Source organism: Polypterus senegalus, chromosome 1 (assembly GCF_016835505.1).
Source record: "Polypterus senegalus isolate Bchr_013 chromosome 1, ASM1683550v1, whole genome shotgun sequence".
NCBI classification, from domain to species: Eukaryota; Metazoa; Chordata; class Cladistia; order Polypteriformes; family Polypteridae; genus Polypterus; species Polypterus senegalus.
The window spans coordinates 24519722-24533066 of NC_053154.1; the positions used below are offsets into that span (position 1 = coordinate 24519722).

Here is a 13345-nt window from a genome sequence, read left to right on the forward strand (position 1 = left end):
ACTATCCGACTCTTCAGTTCCACCCCTGTAAACGCTAACATTATTCAAAGTTATTGTCTGTTATACCTGCATTGTTATCACTCTTTAATTTAATATTGTTTTATCAGTACTCTGCTGCTGGAGTGTGTGACTTTCCCCTTGGGATTAATAAAGTATTTATCTATCTATCTATCTATTTAGTTAATAATCTGCATTGTTTACTATGCCTTGGTTGTGTTCTGGGTGTTTTGTGGGTGTTCCCCCAAGAGCCGGGGCCACGTGCCAATCACTACCAGGAACTGCCCTTGCCCCATAAAGCCAGAGGGTTTCCCAATGGTCCCTGGTGGTTCATTCCTTGACACGGAGTTGGAGAGTGTACTTGAGCTTATTTCTGGTGATTTCGCCATTTTTTGACAATTTTTTCATTTGCTGTATTGGGACTTATTTGCGATGGGCTGCCTTGTGATTCCTTTTCGCCTTTGTGCTCCATGGAGCTTCATAGTAATTGGAATATTTATTGAGAAGAACAAAATCTTTTCTTGTATATAAACATCTACATGCGGAAGTGTGTCTGTCTGTCTGTCCGGCCCAGAAGTGAGGTGGAGTTGGGGTAAGGGCTCCACCTCTGAGGAAACAGAAACTCGCTTAGCCGCTAATCGGCAAAACACAAGCGCTTAGGCGAGCACATCAGCAAAACAGTATCTCTTTTACTTTTCCTCCCGCTGCTAATACACAAGCAATGCAAGCACGTCGAATAAATGAATCCTCCTAGGAGGGAGATGCCCAGAGTAGCTTCTTCCAATTACTTGACATCTCGACATTTCAATTTTTTTTTCTGACGATTTCAATAGTTTTTAGGACCCCAGGCTTTTTACAGCACGGGCTTACACAGCTAGTGATTTATAAAGATTCAGAGTGTGCCCATATTACTTGGGTTTGACAGTTGCATCTCCCTCTAGTGGCCAGCTTTGGAATTGTTATTGCAACGTATTGGGCTCAATGGACTTTGGGACTCCTAGGTTGACAACAGGTTTATAATTAGTTCACTGGATACAAAATAAATCACAGCCCATATAAGAGGTGATACATAGTTTAGACCCCCCCACCAGAGGGCACCCCGGTAAAAATACGGTCCCACAAATAGTTGCATCTTGTGCTGCGGGGTCCATAAAGTGGCAAGAGGTACTGGTGTGCCAGATGTGTTTAATTCTGTCTTTGACAAATGGGTTGCACAACAAAAAGGGGGCATTGCACATAGAAACAGAAAGTGGACGACTTTGCTGGTGTGCTGAAGCGTGCTGTCCAACAGGACTTCCAGCAGTGGTGTACACCACAGTCAGTTATTAACCGCTGCCAGAACTGCCGCTGAAAGACGGGACTCATATTTAGGGACTGTCACCATGTGCCATGAATTGTGTCAGCAAACTGCTCTGCCACCAGGCAAGAACTGCTGCAATCAGTCAAGGCAGGTCCACAACAAGCCCTTTCCGAATGAGCACTCACAAGGGAACAGCAGGCCATGGGTATCTGGAGTGGCAGAGTATCGCAGAAGAGACCACAAGCAGTGGACAGCTGATGTTTGGAAGCGTGTCATCCTGTCTGACGAGCTGCGTTTCTGCGTGTACTCCCATGATGCAAAGCATGAACTGCATGGAGCCTCTCTGTGTGGACTGGTTGCAAGGTGCCATTCAGGAGGGAGGCAGCTCTGTGAGGTTCTGGTGGTGTTTCAATTACCGTATATACTGACGTTGAAGTTCTCCCGCCGATAAGTCGGGGCTTGATTTTACCGTATAATTTCTGGTATTTTATAATGTCGGTCGTAGAGGTCGAATTCGGAAAACTCGCTCTATTGGTCCAGGAGATTATGATCTGCTAACGCCCACCTGAGAGAGTAACCACGGAGCACACGGCCTCTTTCTTCCTATGTATTGTGCCTACGTGACCACACGGTGATACCTGAACTATTCTAAAGCAACGTTTGCACTGTTTTGTATCTCACACCTTCATACACCTCTATCGTAAGAGCATCCCTTATCTACGATGGAGCGTTAGGTCAGAAGAAAATATGAAGCTGGTTTTAAATTAAAAGTCATTGAAGTGGAAAAACAAACTGGTAACTGCACTGCTGCGATAAAATCCAATGTGTCTGAGAAACTGGTGCGAGATTGGAGGAGGCAAGAAGATGTTAAAAAAAAAAAAATAAAGTGTCGCAAATTTGAATGGGCGTATAAGTCAGGGTCTGATTTTATGATTTTTGGGTTTTCTCAGAATTGGTGGGTTTTTGTTTGTCCACCCGCCTCTTGAGGATTGACCACAAGTTCTCAATTGGGAGTTTCCTGGCTATGGACCCCAAAATGTTGATGTTTAGTTCCCTGAGCCACTTAGTTGTCACTTTTGCCTTATGGCCCGGTGCTCCATCACAGTGGAAAGGGCCTTGTTGGTCACCAAACTGTTCTTGGATGGTTGGGAGAAGTTCCTCTTGGAGGTAGGTGGACAATCATAAATCCACTAATTCTGACAAACTCCAAGCACTGATTATGCAAGAATGCGCTGCCATCAGTTAGCATTTGACCAACAAGTTGATTGCCAGCCTGCCAGGGCGAACTGCAGAGTTCTTGAAGAAGAAAGAAGGGCCAGCACTGCAAATATTGACTCTTTACATAAACTTAATGTAATTGCCAATAAAAGCCTTTGAAACTTATGAAGTGCTTGTAATTGTACTTCAGTATACCACAGAAAGATCTGAGAAAAAGATCTAAAAACACTGAAAAAGTCAACTTTGTGAAAACCAACACTTGTCTCATCCTCAACACTTTTGGACCACGACTGTACCCTAAGGGTGGATATAGTCCAGTTATTTATGGCCATTTCTTTTACAACTGGACCACTGGCAGGTTAAATGACTCGCTCACATTTGACTGTCGAATCTCAGACCTTTACTGTTTTGAGCATCTTTGATAATAAACACCGTCCTAAGTAATTTTACAAGTTCAGCTCTACAGTCCACTCATTTAGGTTACGCGACTTGGTCGGAGGTCCCAAAGCAGCTCAGCTAGGGGTACTAAATGTTAGATCTTACCTAACGCTTTCAACGGTGAGCATCACCCTAGGCTGGTGTACTACTGTAGGCCTGTGGCCCGGTTATTCACGTCTATTCCTCTTCCAGTTGGACTTGCTAAGAATCACACGGCAAGTCAGCTTTAAGCATTGAACCCAACACCTTTGTTTAGTGCAACACCCACCTATAGTGAAAACTGTCCCAACAAATGCAATCCATGTGTTTGTCGTGTAAGGGAAGGCAGGGATGGACTGGCTGCCTGACAGGTGTGGAGGGTTCGCTGCTTGACCGAGAGGCCAATATATTGGATGGCCGGTATTTTCTTACACGAAATGGATAACAAAATAGAAGAATGGGGGGGATCACCTTTCAGAGCTGTTTACACCCAGGTGTTGACAGAGGAAGGAAAGAAAAGAAGAGAAATAAAAATACATAGCTGATTGTGGACAAAGCCTGGGCAACGTTTTGAAAATAAAACACCCATTTGAACCCGGGTCTGTCATTAGTGTGGCTTTGACTGGGTTTGGATTTCTGAGACGCCCCCTACAGGATGTAACGAATACCCTCAATGGTGGGTTAAGTGGGAGGCAGGGACTGACACTGAAGATGAAACACCAATGCCCCCTCCACTAGGCTACACTTACACAGCCTAAAAAGAACTGTACTGGGTGACCAGTCTGGGTCTTAGATGGACGTATGGCTGGCGGCTTTAATTCCAAATGTATGTTAATTGGCAGCCAATTCTATTGGTTAATGGAGCACTTTATTTAATCTGACACTTGGCTCCTCATTCTCGGCGTACTTTTGACTCTACCAGACTGTAGTGAATGAGCTCATTATTCAGTTTTTGTGTTTTTCTGCATTTATTTTTTTTTTCATTTTGGATGATTCTTAAACCCTAGATCCTGAATTTTCCATTAGTCTTTTCTAAGATTTGCTTTTGAAATTAATTATTTTGTACCATTTTCACTACCATCTTGGCTATTTACAATCAATGCTATTGTGTCTTCTCATCATAAGGGGAGCTCCCATGTTCTTAGAGGTTGTGACCCATGTTAATGACACAACAGATTTCAAACCTGTGACCTGTAGGAGGCACATTTGCACCCCAAACACAACCAAAACACAGACATGGGTTCAAAGAAAGATTTTTTTATTAAACAAAATACCGTGTACAGGTTTTTATCACCTGGTAAATCACAGTCACGGTTCCTTTTCTCCTTTGACTTCTGAATGAGGCTGCTTTTCCATCCAAACCCTGGAGTACTTCTGGTGCATCAGGACTGCCACCCACGAAGCACAACCCAGTTCTGAAGGAACCTCTCCATTAGAGGGGGACCTTCTACCAATTCCTCCTAGGAGTACCCGAGAACCTCAATAGAGCTACCCAGCAAAACTAGAACTTCTGTGTGGCCTGGCGGGTGTCCTCATGGGAGTCGTAGCAGAGGAATACCACCACCAAGGTTTGCTGGGGAAAACACAGCTCCAGGAGGCAGCCTCCATCTGTCCTTCCTTCATAATAGCCCCCCTGTGTAGAAAAGGTACCACTAACCAACTCAGTCGAGAAGCCCATCCATCCATATCCTTTCTTTGGCCGGGTAAGTAACCATCCACCCAGGCCAGAGTGCCAGCCAACCTATGTCTTCTATGACAAATGTCACCCATGAGATCAATTCTCTCACCAAGGTTACGGATTCCAAACGCCCTTTTGATACTCGATTGTGTGATAGCTATTCTTTCTATTTAGCTTCTTTTTGGTTTCAATACTTACCTGTGATTTTTTTTATCTTGATTTTGTTTCTCAGTTTGGCGTGGACACTGTCTGCTGGACTTTACAGTTTTGAGCCTTTTCAGACGACTACAACTACGCCTCCTTTACTAGTTTTCTTTTCAAGAAATCCCCTTATTGCTAGTCGACCATTACTGCACAGATATTCTTAGAAGTGCATATTTTATTTCTCTGGGACAATTTAACAAAACATTTTTGGACAGGATTTTATTACAACCACTGAACCTATGAATACTTTATTAAAGGAATTCATTGATAATGGCAATGCACATAGTTAAACATGGAATGTGTACTCCCCCTGTTGGCACCACAATGTTTCCCGTGTGCTATTTAAGAGGAAAAAAGGGATAAAACAAACTTCATATTCTTAACAAATATTAATTGAAATAAACAAGTAAAATTACAAAATAATAAAAAAAGATCTGATCCATGTGTATTATAAGCCATGCTGCATCATTAAAGGCAGCTGCAAGTCTCGTTATTATCAGCCTCTGAGATGGCAGAGACCTTCACAAACCGCCTGATTACAGTGCCGGAAAATTCAACTAAAGACAAAGACTGACATCAAATTAAAGGATAACTTTGCTATTTTTCAAGTCAAACTTATATCATCATAAACAGGGCATATATACATTTACAACATGAAATTGTATTGTAAAGTTAAGTGTATTCTGTTGAATTTAAAAAAAAAAAAAAAAACCACACATTTTCAGTCCTAGCTTTTTCACATTGCAGCCTTATAGAGCATGAGGTGTCACCGGAAATATTTCAGCCTAAAACACAAAGGTTTAAATTCAGGGGTTAAATTCAAAGTTCTGAATTTACGACAACTTCCCTTCCATGTTTCCAATGCACATTTGTGACAACAAAAAGGAATCTGGAAACAAATCATTTGATCGCATGTTTCTGGTACAATTATTCTCAAGATAAGATTGCATTTTCTATTCAGTTGTGGGAGTTCTCACATAAATATGGAAGTTAAAAAAATAAATAAATAAAAAAATCAAGTAGCATGAACAGTTTACCATGATTTAGTCTTTCGATGGGAAACCACACCTTGAGAGGGATGAAAGGTTATTACAGAAGAAAAGAAGTGCTGGGCTAGCGTGCACAGCTTATCTCCTTAAAAAATGTTTGAATCTCACGATTTTGTTTTATTGTTAAAAAAATGACATCTTTAAACTAATTTACAAGGTGTGCGCAATCATGAGAAGTGGATCAATACTTGATAAAGGTCTTGGCTTGAAATAAATAGATGGATTCAGTTTTTAAGTCTGTTGTCTGCTCAAATCTCTCACAAACCACCAATATGGGTTTCAGGTCTGGTTAAATAGTTCTGCAAAATAAAGCCTAAAGGTACAATGTCCAACAATGTCCATTACAAGGTTTACGTGACTAACCTCTGAGTTTTCTCCTTTAGTTCAATATAGCTTTCTGAGAATTATTGTAGATATCTACTGTACGAAGATCAATATTATTGGTTGAAATACCTTCTAGGAACTATTTTAATACTTCTTTATGAATGTTGTTCCCTTCCAAACTGCTTTTAAAATGAGATTGGACTATCCATCAATGCCATTTTAGTGCAAAGTCTACTGTCTAGAGAGACACCCACCATTTGGCATTTTATTTCTGCACTACTCTGTCAAAAGATGACTTGGCCCCATCTCAGCTTGAGCAGCTTCAGGCACTTCCTCAATGTCACTATAAAGGCTACACAATGTTTAATTGTTTCTATGTTTTATTTAAAAACTGAATTTTAAAATGAAAAATGATGCCTGCCCACATTAGCATTTTCAAACAATAAGGACTTAGCTGTTTGCTTACACTGGGAATGCAGACATCAGCGGAAACAGGAAGAGGAAGTGTCTGCCATGTCAGATATTAATTTGCTGGTTGTGTTTACACACGCAGAGCAGCAATGGCAAAAATGAAAATACAAAATAAAAAACGATGGTTTTGTCTGGACTGATGATGAAGTGGGATTGTTGAGAGCACCACACAAGGGTATGGTGAGCAAAGTAGCGGAGGAAATGTAACGAGCAGGATCCAATCAGGGAAGGTCCACGTAAGAAGCATGGACCAATCGGCAATTATGAGTCTGCATTTTGAAAACTCTACATTTTCACTCATCCACTCTGCAATGCTGAGCTGGCATTTTTAGAAATATATGGCTCTGGAGAGAATATTCAAAAATGTCCATTTTTGGGAGTTAAAAATGCCATGATAATGGGGTACAAAAGGCAGAAACAGAGACAAATGTGTGCGGTTTTAAACGAAAACGTAGCAGTGTTGGTGCACCCAAATTCTGATATACATGATCTGATAATTTCAGCTTTGTAACAGCATTGCCATATTTTTTAGGTGACTCTTACATATTAGTTCCAAGTTAAAAAGTATTAAACAACAAAAATGCAAATAAAGTTAAAAAAATAAAAAGACACACTTTTACAACAAGTTTGATTTTCAATACTTTCAAAATCTTCATAGTTAAACATTACTTACATTACAAAATAAAACCCCCCACAATTACAAGTTTGCCTAGACATGTCTGTTAGAGTTGGACCGACCTAAAATGACCATCCCCTACACATTAGTGTCAACCTTTTTATTGCAACAGGTTTTATTTGCTTAGTGAGACCACATAAGCAAATCTGAGGTAAAAGTCCAAATGCAAGTGTGAATCTGAATTTTGTAAATATGAACACAACTACTGTACAGGATTATATTCCCCTCCAAGATCCATAAAGGTGGAAATATAAAATCCCAGACATTCTGTTGTGTACAGATTTAAATGTGCAACATGTTTTGATAACAGCATTGAAATAATAGCAACTGGCTGATTTGGGTGACTGGTGAATAATTAAGTCCACAAGATCACAAGAATGGTGTACAGTTACATGTAGAACATCATCCACCATAATAAATATACAACATACAGTGGGACTAATATCACCAGGGTTCAAATCACTACACCAGATCAACTGCACATGTAACATCCTTCATAAGTAGAACAGCAGCATTAATACTCATATTGTTTCCAAAATAAAATAAAAATCTGTCAAGTTCACATGGAATATCACCAAAGACAGATGGGTTCCTAATGTTTCATGCAAACTGGACATGTGTTACATTTCAGAGGCTAATCTTTGAAAAGGCATAGGCTACAGGCTAATGTAACATTCTTAAAACAGAGCAATATAAATGCAATGTATGATATTGTGTTTATATACATGAGGGGTGATCAAAACATTCATTTATATCAAATAATAAAATCTAAACATCACTTTGTGCTGTCACCTTCAATGTAATTCCCTCAATGATTATACTGTCCCTGTACTTTTCAGAAATGACAAGTAATCAATCAACTGTGATAAGGCTAAATTCTGTTCTTGCACTATTTAGGATGGTTGGAATGTTATCAAATTTCTCGCAGGTCAGGTTTACTTTGATTTTTGGGAGTAGATGCAGAATTTCATTCCAGATGGTTTAAATACTCACAGGAAAATCACCTGAAATACTGTGAACCTTTGAATTAATGGATGAAAAGATTTTGTTGTCAGATTAGATGGCCCAGCACAGCGTCCACTGTAGAATGGCAGAAGGGGGCAGGTGACCGGTAGGCCAAGGCCTTCTGACTTGAGTGTCTGACTTGAGTTTTAGCAATAACAACAATTTATTTCTTGTTTTGCCCAAAATCACACAAGGAGTGTCTCATTTTCACTTTGGCTGCCCCTGTAGACTCTCCAGGTGTTTATCTTCCTCAGGGATACTGCTGACTGGATTTTTACTTTTTCTATCTGCTGTTGTCAACTGGCCATTGTTCAATGATTATGTCAATGGACAGATACTTTTTAGGTTCCCTCTTTGTTAAGGCCATGTCACATTAGGCAATTTTTCACTACGATTTTCAATTGTAGCCTTATCTTAGCGAGTTGGTGGCAGTCAACGGTGCTCCCATAAAGCCAATTGCTAAACGTAACGTATCCAGTGACTTAGCCCAACTAGTATGCAACTCACCCCGATACAATCTAACAAGTTTGAATTTGCCTTTAGTTGGAGGGGTGGGTTCTGAGTGCATGAGAGCTGATAAACAATGAGTGCTCATCCGGAAGTACAATACATAGAATGCAGTGACGAGGAATAGGGAACACAGATGTTAATCAGAAGAAAAGATTATTTATCTGATGTCTTATGTTTTACATACTAAGGTAGAAAGGAAAAAAGTCAAAGATAAGAAAAAAAAAAAAACGGGGCTGAGCTTTTAGGTGAACATATCTGTTAACCCATAGGTACAATCACTCCATCAGGCAGCATAGAATAAGTAAAAAAAGGCCATGACTGCTGTTAAACTCGACGCAACTGAACGTTTTATACAGTACCAGCTCTGTCAGGCAGCATGCTACTGGCTGTCACAAAAAGTGGTGTCCACGACTGTTGTGCTGGAGGGTTGGCATGCGATCACTAAATGTGACACAGCAAACGATTTTCAGTGGTATAAATTCACATGGGCTGGTGATGAGAACAGTGACTGTGGTTCTCGTATCTGACATATTCCATGACTAGAGCTCACTTAATGTGCCATCAGCTTTAATCAATTTGTTTTGGTAGACTGTGTGTTTAAACAAATCCATGTCTGTATGTGTGTGTGAGATGTAATCTGGAAAGTTTGTACTTGCATTTGCCTGTAAACTATTACAGATTTGATCATTTTGAATTATTCCTTTCAACTTTACAACCATGGATGTTGAAGGCTACCCTGAATGTGCACCATCTTTAAAGAATCCTCTCTCATCTTGGACATGTTTTTTCCAGTGATAAATGAGATCCTTACTAAGATAAACACTACCAACACATTCTGAGGACTTCTGTGCCACTTTTATTATCTTCCCAACAACACTTGATGTGCACATACTGCTCCTCTATTCTATCCATTTTAATTATGATAGGGGCGACAGCTAAGACCATCTCTGAAAACGCTTCTCTCATGGAGGAATCAAGTTATTTCTAGGATGGGTTAATATTTCTCTGTTGGACATAACACCACATAGTTCACTGGCTCATTATTACCACCTATAACTGACGCAAGTCTTAGAACGTTTTGATCATACCTCACGAGTATATAAATATACAATAAATAAGATACAATCAAAAATAAATGTTACATAGTGTAAAGCAAAGATGACAGCTGTGGCAATAAGAGCAGCCAAGGGCTTTGGGTATACATGCTAAAAATTATTTACCAATGTCCCTAAGGTAACATAATATTTTAAAGAAAAAACTGTTACCATAATTTAACATTTACAGTTAAACAAATGTTGCTTAAAGGTATGTACTTATACAATGTGAACAATGCAGCTGAAATAATAAAAGTCTGAGAAGATGCGCTCTATTCCGTGCCTGTGTCATTCACTAACCCACATCCTAATACTAAAACTAATAAGACAAAAACATAACTTGGAAGAACATACTAGAGAGGGTGTGTGTGTGTGTGCTGGCCCAGTGATGGACTGGCGTCTTGTCTATGTAGTGTTCCTGACTTGCACTCAATAGTTGCTGGGATAGACTCCAGCTGCTTCAGGAACCTGCCTTGGATAAGCAGGTTAGGAAAATGGATGGATGGATCATTAAGATCTACCAGGTGAATAATGAAGACAATACATAGTGGGCTGATAAACAGACAAACATGTTCAGTGCTGACTGCATTTGATATGCATTGTTTATGCGAATCTGTGTTCTTTACAGAAGAGGAGATCATCTTAGATCAAGGATTACACACTGCAAGCAGAGAATAAACACATTTTTGTTTGAATGTAGGTTAGGATCATCTTTCCCTGTTTTGTTTGATTTCTTCCTATGGCTGTGTATTTTTTAATGTGTCACATCATCATAAGCAGTTAGATCTGCCTGGTTGACCTGACAAACACCATTCTGTAAAGCACTTGTGCATAATACAGTACATAATGCCACTGTGATTGTCTTCAAGAATATTAATTTTAGTGTCTCAGTAAAGGGTATAGATAGTGTTACACAGAATATTCTCACAATGTACTCCACAATGATTCCGCAGTACTCTTTTCCTCTGCTGTTCAGTCATCCTACTCTAACTGCATTTTTTCCTAAATGACACTGAAGATTCTATTTGTGATGAAAACACTTACAGTGATGTTTGGTAAACAACTGCAGACACCTTGGCCATTGTCCGCTGCAACACCCATTGTCATAGGAGTCATCTTTGGTGCCTGATATGCAAAGATTACTTTATTTTTGAATGTACTTTATTGTTAAGACCAATGTCCTGATATGTAAACAAATACATGGGTGGATCAATTTTGTTAGCTGTGTGTTGGCCACGATGATTAAATTGTTCGAGGTTGCTCATCATCAAAGAAATTAAATCTCTAATAAAAACGGTTACCTTAAGCTAAATTCAGATGAAATAATGGATGCTTCCAGTGCTAGGAGAGAGCACTTGCCCAAAAATGGGAACCAACAACAACAACAAAAAAAGCGACACACATTTTCCCAATTACCAACAAAAAAAGAAAAAAAAAACCCACCCACACACCTTCCAATACATTCGCATTTGCTCTTCTGTAAATTTAAACATATAAAAACAAATATGCAACTAAAAGAAGAGGACAGTTGTTTTGCCTTACCCTTTTTTAAAAAGTTTTATATTTTGAATATATTGTCAGTCTAACACTCCTTTTCAAAAACCCACCAACACTCAATCAGAAAACACTCACTAATCTCCAACACCCAACTTTCAGTAGTTTAAGAGGATTATCACATAATTATTTACGGCTTGATAAAGTCCATTCATTTCAAGATTTCTTACATCAAGGCATGGCTTTCTATTAAAAATGCATCTCTCTAATAAGCCCTGTTATCCTGAAGTTAACAGTCTTTGAATTAGCAGCATTGCTTGGCCTGTCATAAGCATCGCAGCAATCCCACGATGCATCTCAAGATTTTCCAAGCCAGAGTTCCTCTCCACTGTTCGTTTTGCTGCGAACCGTAGAATTGGTTTTACCGTTGCTCAGGGGCTTTTCGTTCTCTGTGCTATTCTCTTGCTGCTGTTTTCTTGTCTCTTTGTATCGCAGTGTAATGTCCCTGAAACACAAAATTAAAATGGCATAAAACAGCTTGTTATCTTTAGCCTTTTTCTAAAAGATAAGCTGGAATTTATGAACATTTTCATCTCAGGACACATTGCTTGCTACAACTGTCACTTCTATAAAACCAATACGTACATCACATTTGAATTATCATTAATGTACCGATGAAGGCGCTGTGTTAGTGCTGCAGCCTTACAGTAAGGAGACCAGGGTTCGCATCACAGGACCTCCCCTATGTTTTCCATGTCTGCATGGGTTTCCTCTAACACTGTATAAAGCCCTGCAGGTTAGATGGATTGGCGATACTAAATTGGCCCTAGTGTGTGCCTGCCCTGCGATGGACTAACAACTATGCTAGCTGGGATAGGCTCCAGCCCCCAAACCCCAAGTGCTTGGTCTGGATTAAGTGGGTTGGAAAATGGCACGACCATGAGATGTACCAATGAAGGATGGGAACAAGGACAGAACCAACTCTGGTAGCAGGGTATGCTAATAGGTCAATGTTCAATCACAATGGGCCACTCATATTTGCCAATCAATTAGAAATTATGATTGTTTCATCATGTTGTGAAATGAAACTAGAGTTGCATACATCATAATATAATCCATGGACCAACCTTTTCACATAGTTCATTTTTGTATACCTTTTATTTTGTAATTTTTAAATTGTGTAAATATATTCTTTACCTTCATTTTTGGTTGCTTAGACCATACACACACCTTCATTAATTGCAACCCTGTAAATCTGGTTGGAACAAAAACCTACAGCCACAGTGGGTCCCCAGGATCGTGTTTGGGAACCACTGTTCTATACTGTTTGCAAGGTTATCCCAAATTATATATATATATATATATGTATCCATCCATTTTCTAACCCGCTGAATCCGAATACAGGGTCACGGGGGTCTTCTGGAGCCAATCCCAGCCAACACAGGGCACAAGGCAGGAACCAATCCTGGGCAGGGTGCCAACCCACCGCAGGACACACACAAACACACCCACACACCAAGCGCACACTAGGGCCAATTTAGAATCGCCAATCCACCTAACCAGCACATCTTTGGACTGTGGGAGGAAACCGGAGTGCCCGGAGGAAACCCACGCAGACACGGGGAGAACATGCAAACTCCACGCAGGGAGGACCTGGGAAGCGAACCCGGGTCTCCTAACTGCGAGGCAGCAGCGCTACCACTGCGCCACCCTATGTATATATATGTATTTATTTATTATATATATATATATATATATATATATATATATATATATATATATATATATATATGTATGTATATTTGTTTATGCTGGATATGCGGTGGTTAGATTTATCAATTGTCAGAGTGTGTGCTGAAGAGATTTCCCCTGATTGACCAGCCTCTGCAGTGTCTTTGTCTGAAATTG

The 13345-nt window shown here is 39.9% G+C and overlaps 1 protein-coding gene across 1 annotated transcript in view; it reads right to left on the bottom strand.

The window, feature by feature from the left end:
* Positions 1-4971: 4971 nt before the first annotated feature.
* The window catches only part of ptdss2 (phosphatidylserine synthase 2), a 233274-nt gene continuing 224900 nt past the window's right edge, over positions 4972-13345 (bottom strand). The window contains exon 12 of the mRNA XM_039744791.1: positions 4972-11942. Within this exon, the coding sequence (XP_039600725.1) occupies positions 11795-11942 (148 nt within the window). The 3' untranslated portion in view covers positions 4972-11794. The remainder of the gene's footprint in view (positions 11943-13345) is intronic.